A 19,727-nucleotide genomic window follows, 5' to 3' on the forward strand; every position below is an offset into this window, starting at 1 on the left:
GAACAGGTTTTGTTTGTCGCTATTTGTTATTTATTATTTTTAATATTTTATTTTCTTTCCCCCCTTTTTCTTTTACTCTATTTCATCAACAATTTTCAAATTCATGGTTTTCTAAAATTCATGATTTTTCATAAAATTCATTATTTTTTTTCAAATTCATGAAAGTTTTCCCATTTCATGAACTTTGTGAACTTCTTTAAAATTTGTGAACCATTTTTAAAATTTGAGAACTTTTTCCACATCAGTGAACTTTTTTCAAATTCATGATTTTTATAAATCATAGTACTTTTTTCAAACTTGCAATTTTCTTAAGTATTAGCAATTGTTTGTAAAATCCACGAACATTTATTAATTCAGGAACATTTTTTGAATTTGGGTAAGTCTGTATAAAGGTGTAGGATTATATATTGATATAAAGCGGATATTGTCTTTGGAGGCCGAGCTCCATGGAGCCTGGTTTTGAAAATTTGGAATTTTGTCAAATTTCATATTTTCTACATTTCAAAAAATTCTGAAAAAAAACACACATATACATGAAGGCGTAACACACATGTCTGTAAATTTTCAAGGAAAAATAAGTTGAAATGTGGGGTATGCACAAAAGACAAATCTGGGGCTTTTTAATACATGATACTATTTATCCTCCCAGACCATGAATTTGTCTTTTTTATACAGGTCACATTTCAACGTTTTTCATTCTGAAATTTTACACGCATAGATATAACATACTTGTTTACTTGCATAATTTTTTCAGATTTTTTTAAGCCGAAAATTTTGAATTTTGATTTGTTTTCAAAAAAAGGCCTCCATGGCTCCCGGGAGCCAAACGTCTGCTCTCGATATAAAGTATATACATTTCCGTTCACACATATTTCATGCATGGATTCGTTAATCACCCGTTTCGTGTGCGTGCGTGGGCGGGAAAGCAACAGCAATACACACCAAAAACGCAAGTCGAGCGAGACACGCCACGCACGCTTATCATTGAGCAGCTCGATCACCACAAAAAACCATCTCATCAGACCCTTACACCACAGGAGCACCATGGCTGCCACCAGCTCCGCGCTCCTCCTCCTCGCCCTCGTGGCCCTGGCTGGCCTCGTCGATCTGCAGGCCTTCGCGGCCGCCCCTATGCCCGCTGACGAGGCAGAGGTCTCCTTGGCGGCGGCGACGACGACGGGCATGGCGGATCCGGAGCTGGACGGGACGATGCAGTGCCTGATCGGGTGCTTCACGACGATTCTGGGCTGCGCCTTCAAGTGCCTGCGCACGCGCAAGGGCATTGACCTGCCGCTCTGCGTCATCGGCTGCAACGACAGGGGCATTGTCTGCATGTTCAGCTGCGGCAAGCCACCTTCGCCGCCGGGTCCCAAGCCCACGCCACCACCTGCTCCCACACCCACGCCGCCACCTGCTCCCACACCCACGCCGCCAGAGCCGCCGGCTCCCACACCAACGCCACCAGCGCCGCCTGCTCCAAAACCCAAGCCGCCGCCTGCTCCAAAACCCAAGCCGCCGCCCCCCAAGCCGACGCCACCCTATCCACCACCTGCGCCCACCCCCACCCCCACCCCCACGCCGCCGGCGCCCCCCACCCACCCAGCCCGCCGCCTTACGCCGATGGAGACCTCCAACGACGGCGACAATTACCTTGCATGATTCCCGTGATACTAGTGCAATATGGTATAAGGATATACATGCGTCATGGAGATATCTTATTACTGAGTTTGATCACTTATGCATATTTATATGGAGTAGATGTTTGTGACAATAGAAACAATGTCATATGATGACCCCTCGTGTGCTTATACTATATATTTATTTAAGCAACATAGTATATATGTACATTGGTCTGAGATTACAAATATGTAATGATACTTATTTTATGTTTATTTTTACCCCTCTGTATCTAAAAGGAAGTATAAAGAAAGGTCTTATATTTTAATAAGGAGGGAGTTTAAAAGACGAGTTGTCCGTTGGCATCAACTGGCTCCCCCACCTTCACTCTTCCACCGGTTTTCTTACAAACAAAGGTCTCAGTCTCTTTCCGGTTTATAGCATTGAATTTGTTACGCCAGCTACACCACCTCTCTTTCGGTCCTTCCATTATTATGATGCATCCTAACGTGTGCCCTAGCGCATCGCCTTTCATACAAAATAAATCAAACAACCATTAATCAAAAATCAGGCCACTATACTTCCTTTGTTATGATGGACTAGGCTCAGGCAAACCACTGCTTTACACAGCAACCACGGGCGAGCCATTGCCATACACACTAGCCCAACAAAGTTCTCACTATCGAACAATTGTCACACATAGACTATTTGTACTTCCAGCAACTAGGCTTACTAGTAGAATGCCCGTGTGTTGCTACGGGCTCTGTTTAGTTCAAGCCTTTGGCAAGGATCTTCAACAAACTCTCATTTCTACTATTAAAGAGGAATTGGTAAGATGTCGTTTCGCATGCAGTCATTAATGCAAAAAAATTGAAACATAGTGTGAATCAATTTGCAAATCAAGCTATTAGTACTAAAATTAATTAGCCAGACAATTAATAACATGTGCAATTAATTAGGTTTGTTTAAATAGGGACTTTTTTCACACCAAATCAATTTAGAACAGAGCCATTAATGTAATTAATTAATTATTCAGGCAGTTAATTATGCTTGCAGATAATTAATATTAGGGAATCTTTCCAAAACAGCCCATAATCTACCACTCCACACGTACTCAAAATAATTACCCACCAACGTCGTCACAAGACAGTCAACGCCACCGTGGCTGAGAACAATGGATCACATGCCACCACTTCTCAAATATTGCTTCATCCCGTAGCAATGCGTGGGTATTTAGCTAGTCATCTAAAACATACGAGTTTTGGTTGATTGTGACCTGGCACATGGGTATGATGAGTAGGTGGGCAGTGTCAGCACAATGGGTTCTGAGCCTGATGGATGTGTGTGCATTTATTCGCGTTTTTAAATTTTAAAAAGCTGAACTTTACACATGAATTAGAGACCCTTCGACCAAATTGAGGGCGATGCATTAATCGCAAACAGTGTTATAATAAAACCCTTTGTGCTTACGTAGTGAACACGGACAATCACACTGTCTTCAGCGCCGCAGGGTGGAACAACTTCCTTGATGGCAACAAGAATCTCTGGATTGGACATGCCATTGAAGGAAATATGCCCTAGGGGCAATAATAAAGTTGTTATTGTATATTTCCTTATTCATGATAAATGTTTATTATTCATACTAGAATTGTATTAACCGGAAATTTCATACATGTGTGGGTACATAGACATAACACTGTGTCCCTAGTAAGCCTCTACTAGACTAGCTCGTTAATCAAAGATGGTTAAGTTTCCTAACCATAGACATGTGTTGTCATTTGATGAACGGGATCACATCATTAGTAGAATGATGTGATGGACAAGACCCATCCGTTAGCTTAGCATTATGACCGTTCAGTTTTATTGCTATTGCTTTCTTAATGTCATATACATATTCCTTTGAATATGAGATTATGCAACTCCCGGATACCGGAGGAATACCTTGTGTGCTATCAAATGTCACAATGTAACTGGGTGATTATAAAGATGCTCTACAGGTATCTCCGAAGGTGTTTGTTGGGTTGGCATAGATCGGGATTAGGATTTGTCACTCCGAGTATCGGAGAGGTATCTCTGGGCCCTCTCAGTAATGCACATGATAATAAGCCTTGCAAGCAATGTGATTAATGAGTTATTTGCGGGATGATGTATTACAGAACGAGTAAAGAGACTTGCCAGTAACGTGATTGAACTAGGTATGAAGATACCGACGATCGAATCTCGGGCAAGTAACATACCGATGACAAAGGGAATAAAGTATATTGTCATTACGGTTCGACCGATAAAGATCTTCGTAGAATATGTAGGAGCCAATATGAGCATCCAGGTTCCGCTATTAGTTATTGACCGGAGAGGTGTCTCGGGCATGTCTACATTGTTCTCGAACCCATAGGGTCCGCATGCTTAACTTTCGATGACGATTTTGTATTATATGAGTTATGTGATTTGGTGACCGAATTTTGTTCGGAGTCCTGGATGAGATCACGGACATGACGAGGAGTCTCGAAATGGTCGAGAGGTAAATATTGATATATATAGGACGATAGTATTCGGACACCGGAAGTGTTCCGGAGAGTATCGGGTACATATCGGGTCACCGGAAGGGGTTCCGGGCACCCTCGACAAAGATATGGGCCTAATGGGTCAAGAGGGGAAATGCACCAGCTAGCGGGGGCTGCCACGCCCCCCATATGGGCCGCACCAGCGGAGAAAGGAAAGAGGGGAAGAGAGAAGGAAGGGGAGGGATTTGGCCTCCCCCTTCCTTCCCTCCTCCCTCCTCCTTCCTTTCCCCTCTGGAAAACATGGGGGGGGGACGAATTGGACAAGACCCCCAAGTAGGATTCCTCCTACTTTGGGCGCCCCCTTGGCTGCCCCCTCTCCCTCCCACCTATATATATGAAAGGGGCCGCCCAGAATACACAACAACATCTGTTAGCCATGTGCGGCGCCTCTCTCCACAGATTACACCCTCAATCATATTCTCGTAGTGCTTAGGCGAAGCCCTGCGCAGATCACTTCATCATCACCGTTATCACACCATCGTGCTGACGGAACTCATCTACTTCCTCGACACTTTGCTGGATCAAGAGTTCGAGGGACGTCATCGAGCTGAATGTGTGCAGAACTCGGAGGTGTCGTACGTTCGGTGCTTGATCGGTTGGAACGAGAAGAAGTTCGACTACATCAACCGCGTTGTGAAATGCTTCCGCTTTCGGTCTACGAGGGTACGTAGACACACTCTCCCCGCTTGTTGCTATACATCTCCTAGATAGATCTTGCGTGAGTGTAGGAATTTTTTTGAAATTGCATGCTACGTTTCTCAACAGCCATCTTAGTCACTATCAGGAACACCCAACGCCATGACTTGAGGATGATGATCGTCATCGACCTCATTTGAAAGTATGTGTTTGGCGGGGCCATTAATGCGAAATGAACTGCTTATTAGCACTATCTACTACTGTTTTAGCTCGTGTTTGTCAAGAGATGTTTGTCGTTTTTATTAGCAATCTAACTACTATTTGTGAGATTGTCACTTAGTAACTCGTAATGTTCTATTAGCTGGTACTATTCTACTGTGTAATGTTCTATATGTGCTTAGTTTTAATGTGAAATGCTAAATGTTACATGATGGGGAAAATATATTTTTGGCTGCTCGAAATGTTCGTGGCGTGCAATACATTGCGTGTCGCTAGGTGAGCGATTATACTAGTGGCGTTGTCCACGTGGCACACTAGCAACATGTACAATACTGCTAACGTGGGCACCAACGCCACCACTATTTTTTAACAATGGCGACATATTGGTGCCGTCGTGTGTCCACGCTAGCAAGGCCATTTTTGGCACGCCATAGTTAGGCTTTTCTGCACTAGTGCACTCTCACATGGTATAAGACTAAGCTAGACTCAGAGTCGTTCGACATCTGATGAGCGAAGCAGGATGAGTAGGATTTCATATGCCTTGGCAATCGGATCCATCATGTATGCCATGCTATGTACTTGGCCTGATGTTGCACTTGCAATAATCTTAACAAGCAGATGCCAGACCAACCCCGGTGAGAGTCATTGGGCGGCGTGAAGAATATCCTAAATTACCTGAAAAGGACTATAGAAATGTTTCTAGTTTATGAAGGTGAGGAGGACCTCTGCGTAAAGGGTTACGCTGATGCTAGTTTCCAAACCGCCAGAGATGATTGTCGGTCACATTCTGGATTCGTGTACGTCATGAATGGAGGAGAAGTGAGCTGGACGAGTTCCAAGCAAGATATGGTGGCCGATTCTACCATAGAAGTCGAATACATTGCTTCTTGTGAAGCTGCAAAGGAAGGTGTTTCGATCTGAAACTTTCTGCATGATCTTGGCATTTTTTCAGCCTCGGTAAAACCATTGGACCTTTATCATGATAATTCTGGTGCCATTGCACAAGACAAGGAGCCGAGGAATCACCACACGACCAGACACAAAGATCGAAAATATCATCTGATACGAAAGATCGTAAAGAGTGGTGATATAGAGTTATATGCAAGATTCACATGGATGTAAATGTTGCAGATCCGTTGACTAAGCCGCTTCCACAACCCAAGCATAAGGGGCACATTAGAGCCATGACATACGATATCTATTTGATTGACTCTAGTGCAAGTATGATATTGTTGGAGATATGCCCTAGAGGCAATCATTTATGATGATATTTCCTATGTGTTTATGAATAAAGATAGTCCTTGGACGTTATCAATGATGTGTATCAACAAGTACGTTACTTGTTTGTGGGACTATGCTTTGTATGATGACTGTCCTAAAAGGTTCCTGTTCAAAAGGGCTTTGTGGACGCACAATCAACTAGACTAGCATATGACATGGTGGATGGTTCGGTCTCACTAGCCATGGAGCATTGGATACTAGCCGAACAATATGGATTCAAAAAGATCTGGTCAGATTCGACATAGTCGGATCATAGTCGAGATAAGGTCTGAGTCAAACAGACCAAACTATGAGACGCAGTGATCGGTCATCTGGGAGTCTCTAGTACAACATACGTTCTATGTCCTAAGACCTGAGCTGAAGCATGTACTCGGGATGGTGATAGACCTGCTTTGGACCGACCAAACGCTACTCCGTGACTGGGTAGTTACAAAGGGAGGTTTCGGGCTTGTCCAACCCATGTTGCGAGACATGGTCGAGTAAGATGGGATTTGCCCCTCCGATCAGGATAGATATACTCTAGGATCCTCGTGTGATTTGACCAAGATAAGCATGACCATGCGACAAAGATTATTAGGTAATACTGTTTGTGGTCGGCATCACTGGAATGAGAAAGGGTCCAGACTAGAATAAGGATGACAGACTCGCCTTGAGGCCGACAACATATATCGTGAGGCAAAGGAAACAAAACTGTGACATGTTGTACATGTGCTACTTGTGAACTGCATTGCGATTTCTCCAAAGAGGAGAGGATGATGTAGTACAATAGAGATAAGTATTTCCCTCAGTTAAGAACCAAGGTTATCAATCCAGTAGGATAACCACGCAACACCTCGTTAGCAGCACCTGCACACAAATAACAAATCTTTGTAACCCAACGCGAACAAGGAGTTGTCAATCCCTCGGTGGTTACATGCAAGATTAAATTGTGTAGTAATTGACAGATAGATCGAATAAACATAGAAAATAAAATAAATACAGTAAAATTGCAGCAAAGTATTTTTAGGATTTTATATATCATAAAAGTAGACCCGGGGGCTTTCACTAGAGGCTTCTCTCTTGAAAATAGCATAAGGTGGGTAAACAAATTACTGTTGGGCAATTAATAGAAAATAAAATAATCATGACGATATCAAAGGCAATGATCATGCATATAGGCATCATGTCCGAGACAAGTAGACCGACTCCTGCCTGCATCTGCTACTATTACTCCACACATTGACCACTATCCAGCATGCATCTAGAATATTAAGTTCATAAAAAACAGAGTAACGCCTTAAGCAAGATGACATGATGTAGACAAAGTAAACTCACGCATGAATAAACCTCATCTTTTTATCCTCAATGACAACGATACAAATATGTTTCATGTCCCTTTCTGCCACTGGGATTGAGCACCACAAGATCGAACCCATTACAAAGCACCTCTCCCATTGCAAGAAAAATCAATCTAGTTGGCTAAACCAAATCAATAGATAGGAGAGAAATATGAAGCTATAACAATCATGTATAAAAGAGTTCAGAGAAAACTTAAATAATATTCATGGATAATCTTATCATAAACTCACAATTCATCGGATCCCAACAAACACACCGCAAAAATGATTACATGGAATAGAACTCCAAAAACATCAAAGAGAATATTGTATTGAAGACCAGAGAGAGAGAGAAAGAGAGAGAGAGAGAGATCCATCTAGCTACTAACTACAGGCCCATAGGTCTGTTGTAAACTACTCACACATCATCGGAGCGACAACAAGGTTGATGTAGAGCTCCTCTTCTGGTAGAGTGCCAGAGAAGGCCTCCGGATGGGATCTCGTGGTTTTGAAACTTGCGGCGGTGAAAAAAGTATTTTGGTTGGCTCTCTATTGGTTTCCTGATTTTAGAGTATTTATAGAGGCAGAGTTAGGTCAAACGGAGCCACGTGGGCTCCACCAGCCACCAGAGCGCGCATAATCCCCCTAGGCTCGCCTACCCTCTCGTGGGCATAATAGGTTAGTCCCAAAAAATGATATATATATATATATATATATATATAATTGCTTGTAAATGCATATAAAACATCCAAAATTGATACTATAATACCATGGAACAATAAAAAAATATAGATACGTTGGAGACGTATCAACAGGTTCGCCAACCGACTTCATTGTCTACTTGGTGGTTGGGACGCCTTGCTAGAGGCCACTATCAGCCGAGCAGGTTGGAGGTGATCCGACCCGCGACCAACCCAACTTGAACCTAAGGGGTCGCGCATTTAAGGAAAGGAAACTATGCGGCCGGATCCGACTCCATGAGTCAGATGTGATCCTACTCGGACTCGGATCCATACCGAACAGAGCTTGGGCTTTAGGTTCCATGTGAGGCCCAAGTGTTGAGCCCACGTTGGATGCCTATATATAGTGGAGGTATGGCACACTCATTCAGTTGATCGCTTCGGCGTCGTCACTAGGGTTTTGCATGTGTTGCAACTAGCCACCTCCACTTGTCGCCGGCTGTGTGATCGAACTTAGCAGTCCGCAGCACCATGTTCCTCCTGCACGTGCGGATGCCGTTAGAGGCGATGCACTTGTGCCGCTCCGGGGAACCAGTACGGGTGATCCGACGACTGGTTATTCAAGGGAGATCGACGAGGAGGAGACAGCTCTAGAGACGCGCTGCCTCAACTGTACTTCCGATTGCATGGTACCACACGTTTAGTGGTAACGATCCATGATCCATCTCTATTAGTATGTTTCTGGATGTTTTGCTGGTAGGAAAATTTTAATATGCAGTCGAAGCACCCTATTATAGAACCCAACAGTCGAATAGGATATCATTGCATGTATGATACGCCTCTTATTTCCTTGTATAGTTGATGAGGACGTGAGCTACCCCTCTTTACACACATATGTGCACCCGACCAATTATCGTGAGTTGCATGCCAAACTACGTGGTATTAGTTAGGTCCTTCGATCCAAAAACCTAGCTTCCACTCCGTGCCGCCGCCGCAGCTCCAACAACCAGTATGGTGGCAAAAAAATCCTATACGACCGGGTCGTATGTTTCAGTGGGGAGACCCACTCAATTGAGCGCCATGTGGCTGTGTGAATCTTGACGCAATAAGGTAACTTCCTTCCCGGATTCCCTTTGCCAAATCTCGATTCTCACCTTGCTACGCTCGTTTCCGACGACAAAGTCATCCCGGCAAGACGGTGATGACATGTCAGACGGCGGCAGCCAACCAGTAAACTCCATTGGCGTACATCTTGCCTGACTAGATTGCTTTTTTTAGACTGCACCGGTGCTGAGAGCCCAAGACAAGTGAGAGGGCTCATGCCTGTGGCGAGCAATGGAGTTATGCCGGCCGCGAGCAGCGGACTTGCCCGGTGTCAGGAGCCTGCCCTCGGCCGATGGGGCCAAGCTGTGTGATTGAGCCGGCATCGAAGAGTTTGGCCGTGACCGATGGGGCAAGCAGCCTGGACGCACCATGTAAGCAGAGGAAAACCACGCCGGCGGCAAGAAGTTTGGCTCCGTTGGCTGTGGCGGAGCTAGCAACAGCGGCAGGTTTGGGATGGTCTGGGAGCGGTGGCGGAGCTAGGAAGGCATTAGGGAAGAAGATAGCCCGTTGCTTTGAGATTCACAATGCCAGATGGCGTTCAAGTGAGTGGGTCTCCCGATTGGATTGGAACGATACGGCCCGGTTGTATAGGATTTTTTTTCCGGTATGGTGCAGCCTCCGTGAGCTGCAGTCCGGGTCAGACTAGACACGTACGTGACGCTGCACCCAGGGGTTGGATCTTTATCTATCTAGAGACACAAAAGAGATACTGCAACTTTGAATCTTTTCCTTACTATGCTACTAGAACGCACCCTGCCTGACCACCTCGGGTTTCCTTGGGCGCCACGGCACAGGACGACGACGGACCGCCAATAAGAGCTCCGCCGCTCGCTAGGACAGCTACCGGTGGTGTTGTGTTGTTCGCGCAGCAGAATCGCCGCCGCCTGATCCGATCACACTACCCCCTCCCTGGTAAGCAGGTCAGCAGCTAGAGATTACTCGTGGGGAATCGATCTCGCTAGCTGCCTGGTAGATACTCCCTCGACCAGAAAAGAAAAATATTTTAAGGCAGAGGGAGTCGTAGGATCTGATTGATGATGATTTGGTCGCTCATAGCTTGATTGATTGATTTATTTTTTTATTAATCTGCCGTAGTACGTCCATAGCTAGCCACGCATGATGTGTTTGTTTGTGTGTTTGTTGCAGACGGGCTAGGCAGGCATGATGGGGGGCAAAAATAAACGCAGAGGGAAGGTGGCTCCTCCTCGTACCAATAATGCTACATGTAGCATTACTCCTCCTCGCATTCCTCCAAGTCTTCCGGAGGTATGTACCTTCTCTTCTCAAGTGCGTGCGTGCATGCATGCCCATGAGCTATAAATTAACATATACTGTTTGCGGCACATTACATACCTCTTCCATCCCAAATCTAGGTATATTCATATCTAGACAAATCTAAAACAAGTACTTTCTATATAAATAATATAAAAGTGTTTAGATCGCTCTTATATTAGTTTGCGGAGGAAGTATATTATTGGAACGGAGGCTGTACCTTCTATGCATCTTGCCGTCTTCTTGGTTAATCAGATACATCTCATACATGTATATTTGTTGGCCGCTCCATGCCTAGATGAAGTTGGAACAGATTTAGACGCTTCTAAGGCCTTGTACAATGCAAGGTGCTTAAGAGAGATGTTTGGAGAAATAAACAGGGCTTTTCTTAAGCACTGGTGCTTATTTGTACAGGGCAGACACTTAATTAGGCGCCTCTCATGTAGAAATAAGCACCGGTGCTTCAGAAAAATCCGGTTTATTGTTATAAGTACAAGGCCTTACGAGATACCAACGCTTGGAAAAAATGCTCAACATATATCATATCTATTGTCACATTTTTTTTATATCTTACCTTCTGCTAATCATAGCCATGGTTCCCTTTTTGCGGGAGAATAATAGCCATGGTTACATTACAATGCAATCAATATAGTGCAATCATGTGCACAGACCTACTACTTGCTATTCTTTCTTTAATTCAAGTAATCATCTCGGCGATGCTGCAGAGTCCGCATCTGAGTATGCTGAGATTTTCGGCTGTCAGCTCGGCCAGTTCCCGATTAGGTATCTAGGTATTCCTATTCACTATCGGCGTTTAACTATCGCTGAGTGGAAGAAAGACTTGAGAAACGCCTAGCCAGCTGGAAGGCCAAACTCTTGTCGTATGGGGGACGGTTGATTCTGATTAATTCCATCCTCAGCAACATGGTTCTATACATGTTGTCATTCTTCCACTTACCTAAAGGGGTTCTACAATGTCTCGATTATTTTAGATCTAGATTTTTTTGGCAGTGTGATAATGAATCCAAGAAATATCGGCTGGCTAGGTGGAGTATATTATGCCGACCTAAAAGTCAAGGGGGCCTTGGAATTCAGGATCTTGAGATTAAAAACATCGCTCTCTTGAGTAAATGGGTATACAAACTACTCACTGAGAATGGAGTATGGCAGGAAATCATTCGTAACAAGTACGTGGGTCTAAAGCCATTTCTCAAGTTCATTGGAAACCCGATGACTCACATTTTTGGAGTGGCGTGATGAAGGCCAATGAATTCTTTTTTCAATTTGGTACTTTCTCGGTTAGGGATGGTTCTCAGGTTCGATTCTGGGAAGACACCTGGCGGGGGGGCCACTCCACTTATGGTGCAATACCCTAGCTTGTATAGGATCGTCAGGCATAAATTAGTCACGATCAAACAAGTATTGGCACAAAAAAAACCTGATATTTCTTTCCGTAGGGACCTAATTGGGCCTCGTCTGGTAGCATCGAATGAATTACTCAATGCGAACTAGACAAGTTCCGATGGAATTTGCATCAGAATGGTACCTTTTCAGTCAAATCCTTGTATGATGCAATGACCCACACCGATGTACCGGTTGATAACAAGAAATTGTGGAAGCTCAAAATTCCCCTAAGAGTGAAGATATTCCTCTGGTTTCTAAACAGAGGGGTCATCTTAACTAGAGATAACTTGGCACGACGCAACTGGCAAGGTAGCAAGACATGTGTCTTTTGCCAACATGACGAGTCCATCAAACACTTATTTTTTGAGTGTTATCCATGCGTGTACGCGATGGCTTCGTACGTGGTCTATCCTGCAGAGGCCGGAGGACAGAGACCTTTTTATGATGGCGTCTACACGGCTGGAGCATACAACTAGGGAGGTTTTCTTCCAACATGGATGGCGGTGTAATCTCCGGATAGGCGTTGCCCCACCCTAGGCTGGACTGATTTACTTTTGCTGTAAAACGGTATTTATTTTTAGGCTTGTTGGACATGTTGGCTGTGTGCATCGCGCTATGTAGAGGCCGGGCATTCTTCAATGCGATTGTATCACCTCGATATATCAATTGAATGAAATGTTCTTTATCGAAAAAAATCTCTATAATGGTACGTGTTGATGTTGAGCTTATCTCTCATGTTTGCCCATGTAGGATATCTGGTGCCATATACATTCTCTAATTCCACTGAGGTCTGCTGCCCGAGTAGCATGTGTGTCTCGTTTATTTCGGGATTCCTGGAGTAGCTATCCCAACCTCACTTTCAGTAGTGAGGCATTGGGCTTGGATAAAAAATCATATAGAACGAAAATATCTGGGGAGTTTACACGCAAAATTGACCACATTATGAGAAACCACTCGGGCACAGGCATGAGAACTCTCAAGCTTTTGTTTGTTCCAACTTCCAATGTGAATGAATATATGTATGTGGACAAATGGCTTCGGATGGCTGTTACACGTGGGATTCAAGAACTCGCCCTTGTTCCGCGTCCAGGAGATGACGAATACGAGTTCTCGTTGTCTCTTTTAACAAAGGGGAAGGGAGACTCGATCCGGCATCTTCACCTTGAGGATTGTTTCATTTGTCCAACAGTTGAGCCTTGTTGCTTGAGAAGCCTGACCATATTGGATCTGACTTCTGTGCATGTCACGGGGGATGAGTTATGGTGCCTTCTTTCCGGCTCTTCAGCTTTAGAGCGTTTTGAACTGAAGTATTGCGACAACACAGTCTGCTTGAAAATACCTCGTCATCTTCGGCGGCTAAGCTACGTGAAGGTGCAAGGTTGTAGCGAGCTACAAGTGATAGAGAGCAAAGCTCCAAAGCTCTCCAGATTTGAGTTTGTAGGCGAGCTCCTCCAGGTACAAATCTCACTTGGAGAAGCATTGCAAATGAGGAACTTACGCATAACATGTGACGACATTCATTGTTCCACTCAGGCGGAGCTGGCATCCAGCATGCCAAGCAGAGAGGTACGCTCTACTAAATATATCGGTTTGTGTGTTTAATGAGATTACAGAAGTGGTCAACTTCGAATACAATTAGTCTAACATCCTTATGCAGATGATCAACTCACCAATGGAATCTAGCAAACTTGTCAACCTGAAGTCTGTGGGTTTTGTTCTTGGAGAAGTGCCCTTTGGTCGGAGCTTTGATTGTTCTTCTCTGTTTCCTCTCTTTGGTGCTTCTCTTACCTTGGAGACTTTCATCTCGCATGTAAGTTGCTTACTGTCCTGCAGCTATGTGAAGAGTTAGTCATGGAATTTCACTAAACATTGTGTTTTTATATCCAGGTATTCAACGAACTCATGCATCATGCTTTAGTTTTCGGAGATCCTACAAGGTTGTCGAAGTTCAACACGACCGGTGTTGTATCCCCCGAGAAGAAGTCACGGGTCGAGGAAGCATGTCATATGCTCAGGGCCTGGTTGAGCTAAACAATTTTGAAGTTTTGCACAGTCGATCATGGAGCTAAACATTAGATATCTTAAGTTGTATGGTTTTCTGATTATGAAGTTTCTCCAAGCAAAAGATAATATTGACAACCCGCATTTTTCTAAGATGGTCCCTCATGTGAGAAAGGTGTACATCGCAGAAAATTAATAGGGCCAAGTGGGCATGTTGTGCATATCAGTTTGTCAGTCTGGGTGACATTGCAAGATGTAGCTGACACCACTCTGCAGGCTATTACATCTATTCGTCAGGAATAACATTTCAATTGTTCGTGCAGAAAATAAATGAGTACATCCTTGGACGAAAAATGAAGTAATTCGTTATAAAACAAGCTAAAGAGTGATTAACGTGGAACAGAGCTCCGTCGATCTGCCACGAGTACTATGTCGTCCATTGTCAAAGAGTAAACATGCAACATCATCGGTGACGGCGCCCAGCGGTTAGGTCCACACGGGACCACAAGGTCAACTCTGTTTGGTTGATAGTTGAGTTGGTCACAGGCCCACATGTTATCATCAACACTACTCTCTCTAAGAACGTTTTTGGTTGCCTGCATAAGACCCAAACAGGCCCGTGCGGGATGAAAACTGGTTGTTTGGTTGCCTGGGCTGCATCTACATCTTGGATCGCACGAAACTTAAAGCAGTCCCGGGCCAGGCTGCGAGCTACTGCCGAATCGGTAGTTTCTCGGCAGCGAGGCTCGCTGCTGCCACGCGTGGCTCTTGGTTGCACACCTAAGGGAACACGTGAGACGGATGGGACGTCTCAATAACTCCCCTCTCTCTCGTGTCACCGCCCACTCTCCTCACCAGCCCGTTGCTCTCCTCTTCTCCGATGGCTCGCTTGCCGCCACGCCGTCCCCTCACCCCCATCGAGGCCAGCGGCAACCGCTCTCCTCTCATCGTTGCTTTCTACGAACAACAAACGGAGACTATCTACTTCAAACGAATAACAAACTGAACAAACCATATATAGCACCAACACCAATGCACATAATATTTTTGTAGCAAATCATGAGCGGGGAAATTAGATTATCATCAGAACCATGAAAAGACGTGTTCCATCCAAATCAAAGAATGTACAACAAATTTTTTCATCGAATAAATAACTTTACAGTTTGGGTATAATAGCTAGCTTATCTTTTAGTTTCGTTAATTTTGGATTTGCAAAATATATGAATGAATGGAGGGGGAATTAAAGAAAAGTGCTCCTGTCGAGATCCGCCTTTCAAAATGAAACAAATAATCAAAATGTATGAACAAACAATCAAATTACTAAACCGTCAATGCTCCCCAATGGGGCGTTGAAGCCGTCTTTGTCAGCAAATTGCCGTCCGCTAAGGGCTTTTCCCACCACCTGGCATGGTCTTGCTCTTCTCGATCCATGCGCACAACACCGCTCGGCCATGACCGCCAATGTGCATGCCCCGGTCATTAATCCCCTCCTCTGCACCCATAGTGGGTAGTAACATAGAGTAGTAACATGCATATGTTATTAGTCTATGTTACTACCTCTATAGTGGGTAGTAACATAGAGGTAGTAACTTGAGATTTTCATTTATTGTTTTGTGGGATCTATACTAATACTTTAACTTTGTGATCTATATGTGGCATGTATCAATATGAAATTTTGTTTGCCAGTACCCATATATAAATACAAGAACACAAATTCGAACGGACCCATAATAAATAATAAGTGCCAATATAATATAATTAAAATATATAAAACATGTTTAGGGCCTTATGCTCTATGTTACTCAATAATAAGTGCCAACATGGATCAAGTCTCGAATATAATCTATCGTCGCCCAAACTTTCTCCATATATGCTCAATCAAATCATTTTTTAGAGCCTTATGCATCGGACGATTACGAATTCTAGCATCTCTTTGAAGTACCTCGGCAAATATTGGCATGCCACCATGAGTAAATACTGATGGGAAAACAATTGATGAGCCTGCTTCCTCATTCAAATCAAGCATATTCCCCGCCTCTTCTTTTTCATCCTCAACTATCATGTTGTGTAGAATGATGCAGGCTAACATAATATGATGGAGATCGCCCCGGTCATATAAACGTGCCGGGCGCAGTAAAATAGACCATCGCGCCTGGAGCACACCAAATGCACGTTCCACATCCTTCCTTGCACCTTCTTGATGTTTAGCAAACAACCTCTGTTTTTCTGTTTGAGCCATCGGTATCGACTTCACGAATGCTGCCCACTCTGGGTATATTCCATCTACAAGGTAATAACCAAGTTGATATTCCTTCTCGTTGACATTATAGTTCACTCGAGGAGCTTGCCCTTTCAGTTGCTCAAGGAACAACGTTGACTGATTAAGCACGTTGATGTCATTGTTGGATCCAGCAACACCAAAAAATGCATGCCATATCCAAAGATCCTGAGAAGCAACCGCCTCTAGAATAAGAGTAGGGACGCCTTTATACCCACTGGTGAATTGTCCCTTCCACTCCATGGGACATTTGTCCCAACGCCAGTGCATACAGTCGAGGCTTCCTAACATGCCAGGAAACCCACGACTCTCTCCAATATCAAGTAAGCGCTGCACATCGTTGACATTGGGTTTTCGCATATACTCATCACCAAATATATGAATCACGCCTTTGACGAACAGCTTTAAGCACTTAATTGATGTGCACTCGGCAATCTTCAGGTACTCATCGAGAGCGTCAGCGGGAGTACCATATGCCAATTGGCGAATAGCTGATGTGCATTTCTGCAATGGAGATAGCCCATCACGGTCAAGAGCATCTTTCCTTTGCGTGAACTCTGGAGACCACTCTCCTAGTGCATGTATGATACGCTCAAAAAGGGGCCTTCTCATCCGAAATCTTCTACGAAATACCTTCTTCTTGTAGGTAGGATCATCACAGAAATAGTCGCGTACCAATTGCTCAGCAGCTTCTTCACGTGGCCTGTTCACGTAAATCCTCGGACCACTTCTGCTTGATCTTCCTTGAGCGTCAAGGCTTTCCTTCACTTCTATTGCGATCTCCTTGGCGAATGAGTCTAACATGTCCATCTGGACAAGGTAGTGATCTAGTGTGTAGAGGGAGGAAGGATCAATGATACTTGCTTCAGCTTCATCATCGGAACCATCAGCCGGTTGATTGGTATCCATATTTTGGTGCCCTTGTACAGGATGCTGCACTTGCGGAGGTTGAAAATTATAATTATGCATTGGAAGGAATTGTCCAAAACTTAGCAAGTCTTCAGGTGCAGGGGTGTACATTGGCCTCCTGTTACAGTAGCAATGAAATTTTGTACAACACCTCATCTCTCTAACAGAAGTATTGTAAATATTAAATTATCAAGCGCACTAAACAAATTCATGAGGTATGCAATTGGATTTGGTCAGAAACAGACTATAACAAGATATTTTTTAGGCTACTGTAAGAGATAGACTTAACACAGAACACATCTATTTTGGTGACCTGGAGTATTTGGACTGTTCGAAATGATTGTATTTGGTCAGGTACATAACTTATTCCTCTTTGTATCAAAGTCTAACTTGTAAATACTTATCTTAATAAAACTGCAGTAGGATAATCCTACTGTTTCTGCTATATATGAAGCATAATCAATCCTTTGTTCAAAAAGCATGTCCTAACTAGTGTCTCGATGTGATATATCACTTGTTCAATGAAGAAAGCAAAAGCAAAAGGATGTCAACTGAAGCTCACGGTTTTGGTAATTCGGGCCACACCTACACACGCTAAATCAGACTTAGAAATTCAGACTTAGATGTGAGTAAAGACTTGGCAGTACAGAAATTCCCTGAAGATCTACACACGCTAAATCAGGTATTCGAGCTAAAGGAATTGCAATTGGCGAAGATTGAATTAAAAGCAGAAATTTATACCACGTAGGGTTTGCAGCAGAGGATTCCATGAGAGGGACGTACATGTACGGTGGTGTCGAGGGGCTGGCGGACGAGCTCGTCGGAGCGCCGGGGTAGAAGAGTTGCTGTGGCCAGCGGTTGGCGCACGAGCTTGCCGGGGCGCCGGGGATGTGCTGCTGCGGCGGAGAGGTCGCCGATGACCGGACTGGTGCCGCCTCCTTACGGGCACCAGACTTGGCCATGATTCAGGTGGACTCGCGTCGCCGGCCAGTGCTGCCGCCGGGCGGCAAGACGGAGAGCGGGGCGAGGGAGATGGAGGCGGCAGGGAGGGAGAGGATGGAGGCGGCAGGGAGGAAGAGGATGGAGCGGTGGGGAATTTTCCTTCGCGATGGGGACGCCGCAGTGGATCAATTTGCATTAAAAAAATTGTGGGACCAAGTGCGAAGTTACGGTAACCAACTATGTTACTGCTATACTCTCCCTTCTCATTAAATCATTGCCATGTATGCAAATCTACTGAGTTGGAATCTATGTTACTGCTAAGTTACTACCCACTATTACGCCCCTTCAATTGCTCCATCTTATACAGGTGCTAAAATTGCCAGCTAAGCAAAAAAATTGATGTAACATGTTAGTTAAAAAGAGTGAGAGTAGTATGGTGACCCCAGAAAGAAATGATGCTAAACACATGTACCTAGGTGGAAGCACAATTCTGAGTCTACAACTAACTAAATGCATGCAGCTTAGCACCTTTACATTGGGGCTTGAGTTGCTAAAGCATTTAATATACTTAGCACCTCATCTAAACACCTTTACACTGGAGGAGGTCTTAGGCTGGTCACAATGGGCAAGAACATAGTCTAGTAACTTACACACTTCCCTAGACTATGTTACTACCTCCACAGTGGGTAGGAACATCTATATAGTGTCATGCAACAATGTATTTATTAGGTTATAGACTCATTGTTTCTTGGAGTGTGTGATGTTCCGATAACTTAGCTAGTTACCAAAAGCATCCCTCTCTTCATTAAATATGTGACACATAAGCAAAGTAGTATTGGAGTGTGTGATGTTACTCCTAAGTTCCTCCCCATTGTGACCAGCCTTATCCCTCGTCCTGGCCAGCGAGCCATCTCCAGCCACCATTTTGTCCCTGTAGAAGCTCGTAGCTACGTCATTGGCAGACTCGCTGACCCTTTGACACACTAAAGAAATACTCATTGTTGCAAAGATGCGTTCCATCCTTGAGTAGTTCGAAAATTGCTGCTGCTTTTCCTTCTTCTGCCGCAGCCACGATGCAGGGGAGAGCCCGAGCGCTCGCTCCTTGCCCGCGCGCCTCCCTCGATCCGTGCCCGAGGCCGGAGGCCCCAATCACCCGTGACCCGTCGACCCCGGCGACCAGCCTCGCATGTGCGCCCCTCTGCCTTCTTCCTCCTCTTTGCTTCTCTCTCTCTCTCTCTCTCTCTCTCTCTCTCTCTCTCTCTCTCTCTCTCCCTAAACGATCCCTCTCTCTCATGTATTCTTTCTGTCCAGAAACCGAAGAACGCCGCTGCGGCATGGCCGCTTGGAGCTCCCCACCGCTCCGCGTCCGTGCCACCGGAGTACCACACGTCACCTCCGCATCTCATCCGCGCAAGATCCCATGCACCTGCCGCCGTTTCGTTCACCTCTGGTGAAGATCGAGCCGCCCCCGTCCCTGGTTCGAGTCACGAGGATGCGTGGACGTATA

The 19,727-nt window shown here is 44.7% G+C and overlaps 2 protein-coding genes across 3 annotated transcripts; one reads left to right on the top strand and one right to left on the bottom strand.

Moving 5' to 3' along the window:
* The first annotated feature begins 10,161 nt into the window (after nucleotides 1-10,161).
* LOC123050720 (uncharacterized) lies at nucleotides 10,162-14,380 on the top strand. 2 transcript variants are annotated; one of them, XM_044473472.1, is made up of 5 exons: nucleotides 10,162-10,334; nucleotides 10,561-10,680; nucleotides 12,841-13,656; nucleotides 13,748-13,900; nucleotides 13,978-14,380. In XM_044473472.1, exons 2-5 carry the CDS (start codon nucleotides 10,576-10,578, stop codon nucleotides 14,119-14,121), a joined length of 1,218 nt encoding a protein of 405 aa, XP_044329407.1. In that variant the 5' UTR covers nucleotides 10,162-10,334; nucleotides 10,561-10,575; the 3' UTR covers nucleotides 14,122-14,380. The 2 variants fall into 2 exon arrangements, with proteins under 2 accessions (XP_044329407.1, XP_044329406.1); XM_044473471.1 differs by having other exon boundaries at nucleotides 10,162-10,326.
* A 1,554-nt stretch (nucleotides 14,381-15,934) lies between these two features.
* Nucleotides 15,935-17,394, bottom strand: LOC123050721 (uncharacterized). Its single transcript, XM_044473473.1, has one exon. The coding sequence runs from the start codon at nucleotides 17,387-17,389 to the stop codon at nucleotides 15,935-15,937; it is 1,455 nt and encodes a 484-aa protein (XP_044329408.1). The 5' UTR covers nucleotides 17,390-17,394.
* Nucleotides 17,395-19,727: the final 2,333 nt, after the last annotated feature.

The sequence above is a fragment of the Triticum aestivum genome, chromosome 2D (genome assembly GCF_018294505.1).
Source record: "Triticum aestivum cultivar Chinese Spring chromosome 2D, IWGSC CS RefSeq v2.1, whole genome shotgun sequence".
Lineage (NCBI taxonomy): Eukaryota > Viridiplantae > Streptophyta > Magnoliopsida > Poales > Poaceae > Triticum > Triticum aestivum.

What these genes read in the sequence shown, in the direction of transcription:
- LOC123050720 (XM_044473472.1), top strand. Translation starts at nt 10,576, where the DNA reads ATGATGGGGGGCAAAAATAAACGCAGAGGGAAGGTGGCTCCTCCTCGT. An exon ending in TTCCTCCAAGTCTTCCGGAG is followed by an intron (nt 10,681 to 12,840) that starts GTATGTACCTTC and finishes TTGCCCATGTAG; the next exon opens with GATATCTGGTGCCATATACA. An exon ending in CCAGCATGCCAAGCAGAGAG is followed by an intron (nt 13,657 to 13,747) that starts GTACGCTCTACT and finishes ATCCTTATGCAG; the next exon opens with ATGATCAACTCACCAATGGA.
- LOC123050721 (XM_044473473.1), bottom strand. Translation starts at nt 17,389, where the DNA reads ATGTACACCCCTGCACCTGAAGACTTGCTAAGTTTTGGACAATTCCTT.